This window comes from Rhipicephalus microplus, chromosome 4 (assembly GCF_043290135.1).
Source record: "Rhipicephalus microplus isolate Deutch F79 chromosome 4, USDA_Rmic, whole genome shotgun sequence".
Taxonomy (NCBI): Eukaryota; Metazoa; Arthropoda; class Arachnida; order Ixodida; family Ixodidae; genus Rhipicephalus; species Rhipicephalus microplus.
In genome coordinates this window covers 59,486,681-59,503,017 of record NC_134703.1, presented here as the reverse complement: position 1 = coordinate 59,503,017, position 16,337 = coordinate 59,486,681, and the positions used below count along the sequence as shown (strand labels likewise).

General features: G+C 47.2%; 1 protein-coding gene and 16 non-coding genes across 18 annotated transcripts in view; all 17 read right to left on the bottom strand.

Moving 5' to 3' along the window:
• The window catches only part of RabX4 (RAS oncogene family member RabX4), a 150,574-nt gene that overhangs the window by 65,228 nt on the left and 69,009 nt on the right, over positions 1 to 16,337 (bottom strand). For both annotated transcript variants that reach the window (XM_075892826.1, XM_075892825.1), the window contains exon 3: positions 15,162 to 15,222. In XM_075892826.1, the coding sequence (XP_075748941.1) occupies positions 15,162 to 15,222 (61 nt within the window). The remainder of the gene's footprint in view (positions 1 to 15,161; positions 15,223 to 16,337) is intronic.
• Positions 57 to 130, bottom strand: TRNAI-AAU (transfer RNA isoleucine (anticodon AAU)). The gene has a single exon. It is a non-coding gene; the product is annotated as a tRNA-Ile (tRNA).
• TRNAI-AAU (transfer RNA isoleucine (anticodon AAU)) lies at positions 267 to 340 on the bottom strand. Its single transcript has one exon. It is a non-coding gene; the product is annotated as a tRNA-Ile (tRNA).
• TRNAI-AAU (transfer RNA isoleucine (anticodon AAU)) lies at positions 477 to 550 on the bottom strand. Its single transcript has one exon. It is a non-coding gene; the product is annotated as a tRNA-Ile (tRNA).
• On the bottom strand, positions 686 to 759 carry TRNAI-AAU (transfer RNA isoleucine (anticodon AAU)). Its single transcript has one exon. It is a non-coding gene; the product is annotated as a tRNA-Ile (tRNA).
• Positions 895 to 968, bottom strand: TRNAI-AAU (transfer RNA isoleucine (anticodon AAU)). Its single transcript has one exon. It is a non-coding gene; the product is annotated as a tRNA-Ile (tRNA).
• Positions 1,106 to 1,179, bottom strand: TRNAI-AAU (transfer RNA isoleucine (anticodon AAU)). The gene has a single exon. It is a non-coding gene; the product is annotated as a tRNA-Ile (tRNA).
• Positions 6,254 to 6,327, bottom strand: TRNAI-AAU (transfer RNA isoleucine (anticodon AAU)). Its single transcript has one exon. It is a non-coding gene; the product is annotated as a tRNA-Ile (tRNA).
• On the bottom strand, positions 6,463 to 6,536 carry TRNAI-AAU (transfer RNA isoleucine (anticodon AAU)). Its single transcript has one exon. It is a non-coding gene; the product is annotated as a tRNA-Ile (tRNA).
• Positions 6,672 to 6,745, bottom strand: TRNAI-AAU (transfer RNA asparagine (anticodon AUU)). The gene has a single exon. It is a non-coding gene; the product is annotated as a tRNA-Ile (tRNA).
• Positions 6,880 to 6,953, bottom strand: TRNAI-AAU (transfer RNA isoleucine (anticodon AAU)). Its single transcript has one exon. It is a non-coding gene; the product is annotated as a tRNA-Ile (tRNA).
• TRNAI-AAU (transfer RNA isoleucine (anticodon AAU)) lies at positions 7,090 to 7,163 on the bottom strand. Its single transcript has one exon. It is a non-coding gene; the product is annotated as a tRNA-Ile (tRNA).
• On the bottom strand, positions 7,299 to 7,372 carry TRNAI-AAU (transfer RNA isoleucine (anticodon AAU)). The gene has a single exon. It is a non-coding gene; the product is annotated as a tRNA-Ile (tRNA).
• Positions 7,508 to 7,581, bottom strand: TRNAI-AAU (transfer RNA isoleucine (anticodon AAU)). The gene has a single exon. It is a non-coding gene; the product is annotated as a tRNA-Ile (tRNA).
• TRNAI-AAU (transfer RNA isoleucine (anticodon AAU)) lies at positions 7,717 to 7,790 on the bottom strand. The gene has a single exon. It is a non-coding gene; the product is annotated as a tRNA-Ile (tRNA).
• Positions 7,927 to 8,000, bottom strand: TRNAI-AAU (transfer RNA isoleucine (anticodon AAU)). Its single transcript has one exon. It is a non-coding gene; the product is annotated as a tRNA-Ile (tRNA).
• On the bottom strand, positions 8,137 to 8,210 carry TRNAI-AAU (transfer RNA isoleucine (anticodon AAU)). Its single transcript has one exon. It is a non-coding gene; the product is annotated as a tRNA-Ile (tRNA).

The following is a 16,337-nucleotide window of genomic DNA, read 5'->3' as shown; positions in this document are numbered from 1 at the left end:
AGAGTAACTGCACACCCGACACCAAGTGACGGGCAGTAGAATACAATAAAAAATACTGGCCTGCGCAGGGATCGAACATACGACATTCGCGTTATTAGCACGACGCTCTAACCGACTGAGCTAGCAGGCCGGAGTAGCGAGAGCGGGTTCTAACACTGGGCATATGCCTTCGGTACACATTCGGTCATCCTCAATAAAATGGTCCTGAAAGAGTAACTGCACACCCGACACCAAGTGATGGGAAGTAGAACACAATAAAAAAATACTGGCCTGCGCAGGGATCGAACATACGACCTTCGCGTTATTAGCACGACGCTCTAACCGACTGAGCTAGCAGGCCGGAGTAGCGAGAGCGGGTTCTAACACTGGGCATATGCCTTCGGTACACATTCGGTCATCCTCAATAAAATGGTCCTGAAAGAGTAACTGCACACCCGACACCAAGTGATGGGAAGTAGAACACAATAAAAAAATACTGGCCTGCGCAGGGATAGAACATACGACCTTCGCGTTATTAGCACGACGCTCTAACCGACTGAGCTAGCAGGCCGGAGTAGCGAGAGCGGGTTCTAACACTGGGCATATGCCTTCGGTACACATTCGGTCATCCTCAATAAAATGGTCCTGAAAGAGTAACTGCACACCCGACACCAAGTGATGGGAAGTAGAATACAATAAAAAATACTGGCCTGCGCAGGGATCGAACATACGACCTTCGCGTTATTAGCACGACGCTCTAACCGACTGAGCTAGCAGGCCGGAGTAGCGAGAGCGGGTTCTAACACTGGGCATATGCCTTCGGTACACATTCGGTCATCCTCAATAAAATGGTCCTGAAAGAGTAACTGCACACCCGACACCAAGTGACGGGCAGTAGAATACAATAAAAAATACTGGCCTGCGCAGGGATCGAACATACGACCTTCGCGTTATTAGCACGACGCTCTAACCGACTGAGCTAGCAGGCCGGAGTAGCGAGAGCGGGTTCTAACACTGGGCATATGCCTTCGGTACACATTCGGTCATCCTCAATAAAATGGTCCTGAAAGAGTAACTGCACACCCGACACCAAGTGATGGGAAGTAGAACACAATAAAAAAAATACTGGCCTGCGCAGGGATCGAACATACGACCTTCGCGTTATTAGCACGACGCTCTAACCGACTGAGCTAGCAGGCTTTTTTTTTTTTCTTTATTGCCTGATTCGCAAACAGTACAAATCAATATAAGAATACAGTGCAGTGTCACGTGTAAAAGTGCTGTCACATCTTCGAGCACATGGGGGTTAAAAAGGCAGACGCTTTATGCCCACCAACTTATCTAAACATGGCAACCACTCAGGCTTATCTTGTGCCTCGTATGCAGTCATCAAATACTGTACACTTTCTATGAAGTACTCTCGAGCGGGCCGGGGATTCACGTCTACGTTTCGCACTGCCATCCGTGTTCGCCACACACTGTGAAGAACCAATACCATGAACATATCGTAGGGCACACCGCCTACATTTATGACTGGCAAAAAACGGATGCCATACTGTGTAACTGGCAGGTCTTTCTTCAGGGTCCTTTGAAGGATGTCCCAGAGAAAGACTGCATCGGTACAGTCTAGAAAGATGTGGTCAACTGTCTCGAGTTTTCTGCAGATAATGCAATCAACTGACGGGACGAATATTCCTTTTTCTCGGAGCCATGGATTGGTAGGGAGTGTGCCGCTGTGAAGTTTGAAAAAGAATGTCTTCATTGATGGTCTAATTGGCATCTTCTTCACTCTTTTCAAGACGTCATCCCCGGGCCCATTAGGGTACAATGTTCTATACAGAGGCTCTGGCAACATGGTTTCTACAAGGTCCTTGTACAGTCTCTTTCGCGAAACCCCAGAGAGATACTCCATCGAAAATCGCACTCTCAATATTTCCACAGCAGCAATCACTTCTTTCATGTACCCCTTAGGTTTTTTTGTCACACCATTGACAGTGGTTACAATGAAATCAGGCAAAAAATGGGACAGCCGCACATGTATCAACGTTCTCAAAAAACGATCATCTTGATCTCGTAAAAAAACAAACCTTGATACTATCTGTCTCAGGAACAAGTGTACAAGACCAAGCCCCCCATTTTTCACAGAACGAAACAGATTCGTTCGGCTTGTCCTTTCCCACGTGGACGCCCAGATAAACACTGCGATCACTCTGTGTAGCTTTTGTACAGCAACACGTGACATGAATAGCACTTGTAAAACATACCATACTCGTGAAATAAGAAATATGTTGCTCACTGTTGACCTCGTAAACATTGAGAAATCGCGCCCACCCCACGCTTTTGTCTTGTCTCTTAGTTGTTCTGTCTCTTGTTTCCAATATTCTGTTGTGTCTTTGTAGTGTTGGAGAGGTACCCCTAAGTACTTGTCAGGTATAACCTTCCATGCAATGCTTTCAAATATTGATGGTGTGTTCTGCCAATTTCCGTGCCATATTCCAAGACATTTACTCCAGTTGACTCTACTATCAGTGCAATCACAGAAGAATTTCACATCGTTTAGTGCTTCTCTAATACTCTCCCGATCTTCGCAGAACACAGCAATATCGTCGGCGTAACTAAGTATTTTGACCTCTGCAGACATCAAATGAAACCCCCGCACCTGATCATTCTGTATCACTTTCTGGCATAGAGGTTCTAAATAGATAGCAAAAAGCAGTGCTGATGCAGGGCATCCTTGTTTTACACTCGATAAGACTTGTATATTATCACTAAGCTGTTTGTTTATTACAATTTTTGTAGTACATCCCGTGTACGCCATTCGGACCCCTTCCAACACCACAGACCCTATATTGACATAGTCAAGAATGCTGAAAAGTATGTCATGGTTCACGCGGTCAAATGCCTTCTCGAGATCGATTTGTAGCATAGCTACTTTACCGTCAAACTCATCGCAGCATTCTAACATATTTCGGGCTATATGAATGTTCGTCATAATTGTTCTGCCTTTTATGCCACAAGTCTGATGTGGTCCGACTATTTTTTTAATCACTGTTTGAATTCGCCTGGCCAAAACACCCATGAATATTTTGTAGTCAACATTCGCTAGGGTTATGGGTCTGTAGGATGTGACGGACAGCTGTTTCCTGGGATCTTCAGTTTTTGGGATTAACACGATGTGTGTTCTCCGAAAAGATATTGGCAACTCTTTCCTCTCGTATGCCTCATCGAACACATTCCACAAAGCTTCTGCCACAAGATTTTTAAATTTCTTATAGAATGCTACACCTAGTCCATCTGGACCAGGTGTTTTACCGTTTTTCATTTTTTCAATGGTGATTTCGATTTCTCTGACCGAGATGGGTGCTTCTAATCTCGCTTTTACGTCATCCTCAAGCTTCGGCATAAGTGACAAGAAGCGCCGACTATACGTACTCGTGTCCGCTCTGACGCCTCCCAACAGTTCTTGGAAATATTCCACAAACGCGCGCTCAATCTCGGTTTTATCTGTGGTGACTTCATTTTTGTGTTCTATCGCCCTTATCTCGTTTCTTGTCGCGTAGCTCTTTTCATCTGTGACGGCACGTTTTGTGGGAACCTCGCCACACCATAATCTTTCTGCGCGTGCGCGTACCACCGCTCCTCTGTACCTTTCCGTATCTACGGCTTCTAATTCTTGCTTCACTCTTCTTATTTCTTTACTGCGCTCTCCTGGTTGCGCGCATTCTTGACATAGCAAAAAATCAAGCTCACATTGCAGCTGTCTTTCTTTTTTCAGGTTAGTGCGTTTTATTGAAACTGATCTTCCAATTGCTTCTATTTTTACTTTTTCCTTGAAGCACTCCCATGTGTAAATTGAACTACTTGCGTCAGCTTTCGCCACTTCTTTTAATTCCTTTTCAGCATTTTCTACAAACTTCTCATCCTCGAGTAGCTTTTCATTTAACTTCCAGAGTCCCCAATTGAATTTGGGTTTTTCTTTTTTATTAATGGTGAACATTACTAGACTATGGTCACTAAATGAAACATTCTTCACTGCGTAGCCCTGGCACATAGGAAGCAGGGACGTAGACACGTATGCTCTGTCAAGTCTAGCTTTACTGTTGAGCTGGTAATGCGTATAGTGAGTACCCTGCGCCAGTACATATCCCACGTCATCCAAGTTCCGCTCACGCGTCATTGAATCCAATACCAAGGCACTAGAGTCACGTACAAAGTTTTTACATGCCCTGTCTTCGGCATTACACACACAGTTGAAATCGCCTAGAAGTATAACTGCCTTCTCGCATGATAGATACGTATCAAGACTTTCGAAGAATATTTTCCTATCTTGTTGTCTATTTGGCGCATATACGCACACAACGCGCCAACTAATGCCGGAAAGAAGAAAATCACATGCAATTAATCGCCCTTCATTATCACTGTGTACACTTTTTTCGACAATGCCAATTGTGTTCCTTATAAAGAGAAGACATCCGCCTGAAGTACCTACAGAATGACTCACACATATATTGTATCTGGAGCGGAAGTTCAAAAATATGGTGTCCATCTGCTCTTCAGATTCAATTTTCGTTTCCTGCACAGCGGCAATATCAACATCATTTTCAAGAAACAAACGACGTAACTGATACTGTCGCCTCTTCGAGCGTAAACCTCTAACGTTAAAAGTTGCGACGCGTAAGGCTGACTCTATATTGAAAGCCATGATTTTTGTTTAGGGAAGGGAGTACAAAACACAGTGTTTACTTTAGGTGAACGTTTCTAAAAAAAACGGCTTTAGTTTTACTGAAAATTTTGCGGCAATCGGTCCAGGTTTTACAGAGGCATGGTGTGCGTAAACTCCGTTCACTTACGGGTTACTCTCCATCCGGAAAAAAGGCACAAAAAACTCAAGTCCCAGGAAGCTTTTGCGAAGGCTGCTTGGCCTCCGCCCGTGGATTAGTCTGCAAGTTCGGCCGTGGCTTCAACGTTGGTCGCCTCATTCCTATGGTTTTTGCTGGTGGTTCTTCTCGACCAACGTCTCCGGAGGTAGTGAAGTCTTCCCCAACAATGTCTCTTGGTCGCTTTCCAGCTAGTCCACTGCCTGCGTTGTCGCTGATTTCCATGTCGTCTTGCAGTGTGTCTGCGTCGCTGGGAGCCTTCACAGTCGGCAGGTGTTGTTCTGGCTTGTCTGTCGTTATCGGTTTTTCTGGCTGTGGTTCGGATGCCTTGTTCTCGACCTTTTCATTGTCCATCCTACTAGGCCTGCTGAGTTTCACCAATTCTGGGGTCGCCTCTTCCTTCCTCGCAGTCGCGCTCGCTGCCTCTTCAGCTTCATGCTCATCCATTAACAGCTCTGCGTGGTCGTTGCCACTCGGAGGTCCGGTGACGCTGGCATAAGACAACGTGCAGTCGTTCTCCTCGTGGCCAAATCTTCGGCAGGCACCACAGCGTGGCACACGGCAATCTCGCCGTATGTGCCCGTTTGCTCGACAGCGTAAGCACACTGGCGCTCTGCCCGGAACAACCACCAAAGCTTGCTCACCACTTACGTTCACTTGGTGAGGCAGGTCTTCAATTTTGACGCCCACTTTCAACCGGAGTGTCACAATACGGGTAGTGGAGCCTTTTTCGCTGATGCCGTTTACACGCCACCGCTCTCTGTTGACGTCAACCACTTGGCCGTACGGCTCGAAAGCACGTCGCACATCCTCATCGAGAACATTGTGCAGCAGCCAGTGCACTTTCATACGCACATCCTGGTTTGCCGGATCAATGACAAGACAGCGACAATTTTTTACCTTGATATCGCCTTGCGATAGAATCGTCTTGACAGCGTCCATGTTCTTGAACGTTACCGCCCACACGTGGCTCATCCTATATGCCCCCAAAGCAACCACTTCGGGGAGCAGTCGCAGGCTGGCCAAGGTGTCACGGAAATCTTCCACTCGATAAGGTCGGGCTCGTACGTCAGCGTGCAGAAAAACCGTATTTAAAACAATTCGTCCTGTAGGAAGGGTTGGCAACACAACTTGATATTCCTTATCGTCATCAAAAGACCTGTTTCCGCGGCTAGTATCTGCCGCAAACGCCGCTCCTACGGAGCACATGATTCCCGCGTCCGACGCGCGTGAGTGCCGACGAAAGACTGAGCTAGCAGGCCGGAGTAGCGAGAGCGGGTTCTAACACTGGGCATATGCCTTCGGTACACATTCGGTCATCCTCAATAAAATGGTCCTGAAAGAGCAACTGCACACCCGACACCAAATGACGGGCAGTAGAACACAATAAAAAATACTGGCCTGCGCAGGTATCGAACCTACGACCTTCGCGTTATTAGCACGACGCTCTAACCGACTGAGCTAGCAGGCCGGAGTAGCGAGAGCGGGTTCTAACACTGGGCATATGCCTTCGGTACACATTCGGTCATCCTCAATAAAATGGCCCTGAAAGAGTAACTGCACACCCGACACCAAATGACGGGCAGTAGAACACAATAAAAAATACTGGCCTGCGCAGGTATCGAACCTACGACCTTCGCGTTATTAGCACGACGCTCTAACCGACTGAGCTAGCAGGCCGGAGTAGCGAGAGCGGGTTCTAACACTGGGCATATGCCTTCGGTACACATTCGGTCATCATCAATAAAATGGTCCTGAAAGAGTAACTCACACCCGACACCAAGTGACGGGAAGTGGAACACAATAAAAAAATACTGGCCTGCGCAGGGATCGAACCTACGACCTTCGCGTTATTAGCACGACGCTCTAACCGACTGAGCTAGCAGGCCGGAGTAGCGAGAGCGGGTTCTAACACTGGGCATATGCCTTCGGTACACATTCGGTCATCATCAATAAAATGGTCTTGAAAGAGTAACTGCACACCGACACCAAATGACGGGCAGTAGAACACAATAAAAAATACTGGCCTGCGCAGGTATCGAACCTACGACCTTCGCGTTATTAGCACGACGCTCTAACCGACTGAGCTAGCAGGCCGGAGTAGCGAGAGCGGGTTCTAACACTGGCCATATGCCTTCGGTACACATTCGGTCATCCTCAATAAAATGGTCCTGAAAGAGCAACTGCACACCCGACACCAAGTGATGGGAAGTAGAACACAATAAAAAAATACTGGCCTGCGCAGGGATCGAACATACGACCTTCGCGTTATTAGCACGACGCTCTAACCGACTGAGCTAGCAGGCCGGAGTAGCGAGAGCGGGTTCTAACACTGGGCATATGCCTTCGGTACATATTCGGTCATCCTCAATAAAATGGTCCTGAAAGAGTAACTGCACACCCGACACCAAGTGACGGGCAGTAGAATACAATAAAAAATACTGGCCTGCGCAGGGATCGAACATACGACCTTCGCGTTATTAGCACGACGCTCTAACCGACTGAGCTAGCAGGCCGGAGTAGCGAGAGCGGGTTCTAACACTGGGCATATGCCTTCGGTACACATTCGGTCATCATCAATAAAATGGTCCTGAAAGAGTAACTCACACCCGACACCAAGTGACGGGAAGTGGAACACAATAAAAAAATACTGGCCTGCGCAGGGATCGAACCTACGACCTTCGCGTTATTAGCACGACGCTCTAACCGACTGAGCTAGCAGGCCGGAGTAGCGTGAGCGGGTTCTAACACTGGGCATATGCCTTCGGTACACATTCGGTCATCCTCAATAAAATGGTCCTGAAAGAGTAACTGCACACCCGACACCAAGTGACGGGCAGTAGAATACAATAAAAAATACTGGCCTGCGCAGGGATCGAACCTACGACCTTCGCGTTATTCGCACGACGCTCTAACCGACTGAGCTAGCAGGCCGGAGTAGCGAGAGCGGGTTCTAACACTGGGCATATGCCTTCGGTACACATTCGGTCATCATCAATAAAATGGTCCTGAAAGAGTAACTGCACACCCGACACCAAGTGACGGGAAGTGGAACACAATAAAAAATCACTGGCCTGCGCAGGGATCGAACCTACGACCTTCGCGTTATTAGCACGACGCTCTAACCGACTGCGCTAGCAGGCCGGAGTAGCGAGAGCGGGTTCTAACACTGGGCATATGCCTTCGGTACACATTCGGTCATCCTCAATAAAATGGCCCTGAAAGAGTAACTGCACACCCGACACCAAGTGACGGGAAGTGGAACACAATAAAAAAATACTGGCCTGCGCAGGGATCGAACCTACGACCTTCGCGTTATTAGCACGACGCTCTAACCGACTGAACCAGCAGGCCGATTTTGCTTTTCTTTATTCAGAGTTAAGTACATCATGTACACACATTAATACAAACACTTTCGCAAGAAGTACAAACAAGCATTTAAAAACGCCAAACACACTTTGCTTGGCGTAATATGATTAAAAACGTTTAAGCGCCACAAGTTCATTCAATACAGGTGCCACTCTGGCTGCTCATCTCCTGCATTAATCACATCTCTTATTTAGGCTATGCTTTCAATGAAGTATTTTCTGGCAGAGCGATCCTTCACATCATGATGACGATATGCCATGCATGATTTCCAGATAGCGTGCATACTTAACAACATAAACATATCATACGGTATGCCAGTGTCACTATAAACAGGTAGAAAACGGATTCCATAAAGTGTTAAAGGTATTATTCTTTAAAGTTCATTGCAGAATGTCCCAAAAAAATGTTGCCTCCAAACAATGATCTAAAAAGGCGATAAATGCTCTCTGGCTTGTGACATGAAAGACAATTAACAGACCATAGAACAAATAAACCTTTTTTCTGTAGCCATGGTTTTACAGGAAGCGTGCCGGTGTGTAGTTGAAAGAAAAAAGTCTTTGCTGATGGTCGTACCTGTACCCCCCATATTTTAACCCTTTTCAGGACGTTTTTCCCAGGACCTTTTCCGTACATTGTACGGTACATCGGCACAGGTAACATTACGTTACTAAGGTCCTTGTATAGTTGTCTTTTTGTCACCCCACTTAAATACTGTAAAGAAAACCCCACGTTTAGTATATTCAAAGCAGACACCACTTCGCACAGATAGCCACGAATGCCTATGCGCCCAGCACAACAGCAAGATAGAACGAATTCGGGTAGATAACAGCATAATCTAATTTGAAGCATAGTACGTAAGAAAGGATACCTCTGATCACGCAGAAAAATAAACCTTGAAAAGATTTGTACGGCTCGAGCGTTCCCACTTGAAGGCCCAAACAAAAATGGCAAAAGCTGTGTACCTTTTGTATGCTTGAGTAGTTCATGCACAGCACTTGAAGTACAATTTTTGGCCACTAGAAATATATTGCAAACCATTGACCTCGTGAATATCGAGAGGTTTTTCCCTCCCCACTTGTCCACTTTCTCTCCCAAGTTTTCCGTTTCTTCTTTCCAATATTCAGTGGGATCATTATAACTCTGCAGTTGTACACCAAGGTACTTCGTCGGCACGGAGCTCCACTTCACCTTTTCGAAGTCCACTTCACCTTTTCATCCCAGGTTCCATATAGGTTCCCAGGTTCCACGCATAATCAAGCATCGTTTCCACAGAATGTTAGCAGTGAAATGTCCTTTTAGATCTAAGACCTCGCTACCTGGCTTCTTCAACATCACGCTAGGATGCTCTAGATCTTCGGGCATACTCCCGGAAAGAACGCTGGGACAGTGTTTACTTCTGCTCCCGTGTCAACTTTAGCCGATAACGTCACTCCGTTAACTGCGCCCTGAACAAAACGAGCTCTTGTACACGCACCAGTCAAAGTCTCAACAAGGTAAGTTACACACTTTCGGTTCAACTGCTCGTTCCGAGTATCATTCTGGTGCACAGGGCACGGGCATACCTTGGATATCCTTACTTCCGCAATCGAGAAGTCCTGCTTTCGTGGGAACACCGCAGCGAAATGTTCCGGTGGTTGGAACCTGTAGCAAACTGCCCCTTTTTTCAGGGCACGATGAAGTCCAATGACGGGCCTTGCCACACGCCGAACAGTTTTGGACGTCTTCCTTGCCCAGCTGGTACTCCAAACACCCCTGCCATTCTTGTCGATAAACAGCGTCGACCTTCATGCTGGTTGGTTGGTGGCACGAACTGCTATGAAGTTCCCGTTGTTGTTGCTGTACGGCTTTCTTCATTCTTGCTTTTGTCAATGCTGTTTTCAGACTCAGTGCAGCGTCCATTTGAAGGGCTTCGGACAGCTTTGTATCCTGTAGCTCTTCCAGTCACGGTTTGCACAAATGCACACGCCAACTTTAATGGAACGGCACGCACAGCGTGTTTCATCAAGTAGCTTGAAACTTATTGTGCACATTCGCGCACTTTTCTCGAGTAGACAAAAGGCCAAAAAGTCCTCTCGAGTAGACAAAAAGTTAAATGGCCATCACTTAACTTCATTATGCTGCGTATTGCTGCAGAGCATCACTTTGCTGGATACACTACAATGTTCGATTGATTTGATTTGATATGTGGGGTTTAACGTCCCAAAATCACTATATGATTATGAGAGACGCCGTAGTGGAGGGCTCCGGAAATTTAGACCACCTGGGGTTCTTTAACGTGCACCCAAATTTGAGCACACGGGCCTACAACATTTCCGCCTCCATCGGAAATGCAGCCACCGCAGCCGGGATTCGAACCCGCGCCCTGCGGGTCAGCAGCCGAGTACCTTAGCCACTAGACCACCGCGGCGGGGCTACAATGTTCGACGATTGTTCGACGCAACGCGTTCAAGTACCAACGTGAAAATATTGTTTTTCTTCGCTAGAAACAAATACAACCAAAAACAAACTGGTCGCGCATTTCAGGCCTATTAGTGGATTCTTTTTATGCAAGTACTGAAGCTGACTGGTGGCAAAATAATTATATAGTTAGTAACACACTCATTACCTTAAATTACTAAAGCTCACACAAACAACGCTTTGCTTCATTTTGCTACTTGGAAAGTGATACTCAATGCCTTATAAATATGTCACGCGTATTTGAAGCGTTTATGACAGCGCATCGAAATTCGTGACGGAAGGGGGTAGTCCGACTACGAAGCGGTACAGGGTCATTCTCTCTTTCATCAGGCCAAAGTGGCCTTTGTCTGCCAATGCATGTAGCACCATAGTCTACTGGGGAACCGATTCACCTGCAGCTTTGTGGCAGCGATGGAAGCACGCCCTTTCGTAGACAAAATTCCGTGTGGTAATAAAGTATGAGTTGAACCATTTCTTCACCACTTTAAAGCCCTTTGACTGTTTCAATAATTCGAAGCCGCGGAATACATTGCGAGCCTGTCTCCCAATTGTATACAGCAGCGTATATGTACCTGTGTCTCCCGACTTCGCTCGTTAGCAAATCGATAATCATCGAATTATTGAATGCACGCCAGCCATTCTGACGCCTTGTCAAAGTTGAAGCTCGTTGGTAGCTCTACCGGAAAGAGCCGGCAGGAAACAGAATTTTCTTCTCGTGCCATGGCTTGAAGCTCTTGTCCCGCTATCGTGTCCTAGCCGAGGACGTCAACGACAGAGGTCGGCCGTCAAGTCTGCGCTGCATCGTTTGTGGCTCCGAAATACTTCCGAGGACCACTTCTGACAACATCTCGAGTTTATAGGACGAACGATGCGGCATTGAACACAAGCGGGAAAACACCGCTTTCTTTATTCGCTCGGTCATACATATTTGTATCTCACGAATGCGCAGAGCACTGCTTGCCCCGGCAGGGGTGGCACGACAACAAGATAGCACAGACACGATTATGCCACAGGTACAACAAACGTAAGCGTGTTTTGTATAAGAAGAAAGAAGGAATTTTTTTTTCGAGGGCATCGTTTCTTTGTCAGACACAACAAAACAAATTGAGTAGGCAGTTAGGCAAAGGAAAGTGCGTACGGGTCACTCACTGTTGTGTTTAACTGTAGTGTAGCAATTAGCGCGTAAATTGAAATGAATTGAACAGCTCAATTGGTAGATTCCCTTCACGGAATGTTGTGCTTTCTGATATCACCGACGAAAAGGGTGCTCTTAGTTTACTTTAATTCGTTACAATTTACGTCATTATTTATGCGCTACTGTTAAAAATCGAGGATTGGTGCCCCCTATGTTTTCCTTGACCCAATTGTCTGTTTGATTCACTCGGTTGTGTATAAGATGCCAGTTTAACGTCCGCGTTTCCTCTCCGTTTCTATTACTGCAGCCACGACCAGCGCCATGGAAGAAGGAGAAAGAAAGCAGGAGACACTACGTCACACATCCAGTCTTGGCAACCCGTTTTGAAGTCAGCAGTGTCGGCCCAACACGTGACCCTTTGCGGCGATATCACGAGGCGATAAACGAGATTTGCCAAGACTTCCGTGTGGTAACCGGTAGTTCTTAATCGAATTAAGGAGAAAGAAAGCAGGAGACACTACGTCACACATCCAGTCTTGGCAACCCGTTTTGAAGTCAGCAGTGTCGGCCCAACACGTGACCCTTTGCGGCGATATCACGAGGCGATAAACGAGATTTGCCAAGACTTCCGTGTGGTAACCGGTAGTTCTTAATCGAATTCATAAATTAATCAGAAACTTTATTTTGGCAAAAGAATTGTCCCGGCAGAGGGGGAGCATTCAGTCCTTGGCAATCTTGCGAGCTCTGTCGATCATTTTGGGCTATCCAGCAGGTTTCCAGCAGGACAGCGCAGCCTCCCGCTGAGCGCGCTCGCTCAGAGCAGTTCGGCGGGCTCGAAGGTTGTTCGAAAACAGAACTTGACCAGCAGTAATAAAACATACCGCGCGCTCTGACGTTTTGATCACGTGTTGGGCTGACACAGTGGGCTTCAGTCGCATTGCGCAAGGCTCGCTATTCTCTTTTGTCTTTCTCCATGGCGAGCGCATGGTATATATCACACAACGCCCGCATGAGGCCGCTCTGCATGTTCCATGGTTGCGTTCTCGTCGGCGTAGACAAACAACGAGCGATCAACGCCTACTTGTCAAACGATCCGCGAGGCCGGAATAGAGTGTGTTTGCAAAGGAATATGCAGTTGGCAAATAAGCGGCTTTCCAACCCGTCGCTGGGGTGACCGCTTCGGCGTGGAGAGTTCCGCGTTTAAGACGACGCAGTGCAAAAAGGCGCGACCCCTTTTATTGTTTTCCCCGATAGCACGCGTGCGCGAAACGTGAAGATAAGGCGCCATCGCTGACGTCGTGGGCCGCCACTATCCGCACGCTTGATATGACACCCCTCCCTCCACCTTTCTCCGTCGGAGCCGGATTTGCGCTCACCGGATGCGCGTTTTACTATAGCGACCGATGGAGCTTGGCCCCGTAGTACTGTTATAAACTTTCTTTCTCTCTTGCTCTATTTTTATTTTTTTCCCATGACGGCACACGTCTCGGAATGTCGCCGGACCCCATCATTGCTGTAGCTAGGTGGTTGAGGGGTTGAACACCGCCCCCTACGATATTTAAAGAGAGAGAGAGAGAAAGAAAGAATATCAGAAAGGTAGGGAGTTTAGCTAGACTAAACGGGCCTAAATCCAGCTTGCTACCCTACACGGGGGGAGAGAAAAATGAGGGAGTAATGGGGAGAGAGGAGGAGGAGATACACATTGCACATAACACACACCGCACATATATAACAGTGCTGCTTTCACAGGCGATTACGCAGCAATGTTGCCCTGAAGAATTGTAGAGGGGCTCGTGTGGCTTTCCGGACTGATGACACGCGCCCAAAACATTTTAATTTTGCATCTGTATACATACAAACAGACGAATACACACAAATAATTTAAACATTCGTCCCCCCCCCCCCCCCCCCATTGGAAAACTATGCGAGCTACTTCCCAGATAAGATTTCGCACTTGGGGGTGCCTTTCTGGCCCGCGGTACGAACTGCCGCGTTATCATCAAAATCCGGAACTGAATTGTGACGACGCAGTGTTTTACAGTAGATATTTGGGTGCATATTTCTTCGCACATTGCCGTATATTACCTGAGAACCCAACAATTAGTGCATCACGAAAGAATGCCAACCTTTTCAACAATGTCCATAAAGCCACCCATATATATATATATATATATATATATATATATATATATATATATATATATATATATATATATATATATATATATATATATATATATATATATATATGAGCGCGCCTCCGTGAGGTGCACAAACGCTTTTCCATTGGCACAAAGATTTCAAGCCTACGCCGTGGAAAAGGAGAACAAAGAGGGAGGGATGGAGCGTTGCGCCGCACAAAGCAAATTGCTTCGATTAGTGATACGCACCGCCGGAATACAAGATCTGTAACTGAGATCGGTGTGCGCAGCAAGAGCACAACAGTGAAACTACTTCTTCAAAACCACGTGTCGCTTGCTGATGCATTGACCATTTCAAGATGGATATTGGCGTTGTTAACATCTGCACACTGATATATTTATTCTTTTATAGGTGTAGTCGGTCGCATCTTGATGGCGGGAATGCACGCTTTGAACGATATGTGGCTGGCGATTTGTTGCGCGGAGCTGCACATCTCAAGTGACCGAAGTGAAGCACTCTTTGAGTGATGTCTTCAGGGTAAACAAACAAACAAACAAACAAACAAGATAAATAAATGACTCATTTATCAATCAAACAATTAGATAATTGATTGTTTGATTTATTAATTGATTGACTGAGTAACTAACAACAAGATAGCCGGCTAAATAAAGAAATTAAAGAGGAACAATGATTTGACAGCATTAACGAAAAAGGTAACGAGCGGTACGAAATATAGATGACTAGCTAAGCAATATCCTTTATGAACCTTTTCTCTCGATTAATTAGAAACGCACAGGCACCGCAAAACGATTAATGTCGTACTGTGTTAAGCGGCGCGACAATTCCGTCGCAGTGCAAACGTCAGGTGCACTGCGACGGAATTGTCGCGCGCAGGATTGCCACGAGCGTTTGACACTTGTGCCGTTGAGCCCTGTCGTAGGCGCTCGTTTCGTCCTCGTAGTTTGCACTGTTTACGTATCCGCAACATACCTACCACGTGCCTCTGCGCACCCTGTGAAAGAATTGGTCTAAACACGCATGTGAACAGACTGGCACGAGCGTCATTTGCAGGTGCGGGTAGGTTGCCCCTCAAATGGGATGCACCCCCGTTGCCCTCTTCCGGCTGGCACACGTGCAAGCTCACAACGGCGCCGCAGGAGCTAACGCGGAAACTGCTGCCACACACAGAGAGACGCACTCACCATGGCTCCTCGGTAGTAGGCCGTGGTCAGGGTGCGGAACCGCTCCTGGCCCGCCGTGTCCCTGCACGCACAAATGTACGGGAGGAACAGTGGTCAGCCGCCGCAACACTCTCCGAGAAAACGCCGGCGCGTTCGCGGTATCCCCGGGTATGCACACAGCGGGCTCACTCCAGTGGAGCAGATCGGCGCGGTTTATACCGCACGTTGGGTGTTCGCGGAGCCACTTTGACGGATGACGCACCTACGGCCGCAGATCGGACACGGGTGACCCGCATGTACGGGCGCCGAGCGCGTGCCAGTTGTTGTTTTTTTTTGTGTGTGTGTGTATACGTTTGGGTTTTCCACTCCTGGTCATTCGCTTCCCCGTATGACCTAGGGGTCGCCCCGCCACGGTGGTCTAGTGGCTAAGGTACTCGGCTGCTGACCAGCAGGTCGCGGGTTCGAATCCCGGCTGTGGCGGCTGCATTTCCGATGGAGGCGGAAATGTTGTAGGCCCGTGTACTCATATTTGGGTGCACGTTAAAGAACTCCAGGTGGTCGAAATTTCCGGAGCCCTCCACTACGGCGTCTCTCATAATCAAATGGTGGTTTTGGGACGCTAAACCCCACATATCAATCAATCAATGACCAAGGGGTCAGCTGCCGTTTTCACGGGTGTGTTAACATGTTATGCACCTTCAGATGAGAACCCCGTAATTTTTGCTTTGCTTTTTTTTTCTCGGGTACGATTATTGATTAAGACGCACTGGTGGGCTATTCGGTTCGTGATAGGTTAGGCAACGCGCATCAAAAGCGACGGCAAAACAGACACATAAAGATGGACATACATACGTAAGCGCTGAACTTACAACTCAGTTGAAGTTCAGCATTTCTGTATGCAGGACAATCTTCATGCGTCCGTTTCATCGTTGTTTTTGATGTGTGTTGCCATAAGATGAAATGAATAGTGAGACCAACTGCTCCGTTTGCAAATCTTTCTTTGAAGGAGCTGAGATAATTCCATCTCAGCTCTTTCTCCATCTCATCTCAGTGTACATGCGCTACGTGGTTCCAACGGTATAAAGTATACGTGTAAGAGAGTGCTCGTTCCACACACACACACAAAAAACGTCTCCTCGCCGAACACACTTCTTCCCATGTATTTATAGCCAATTATTGCCTCGTGCGTGCGCACGG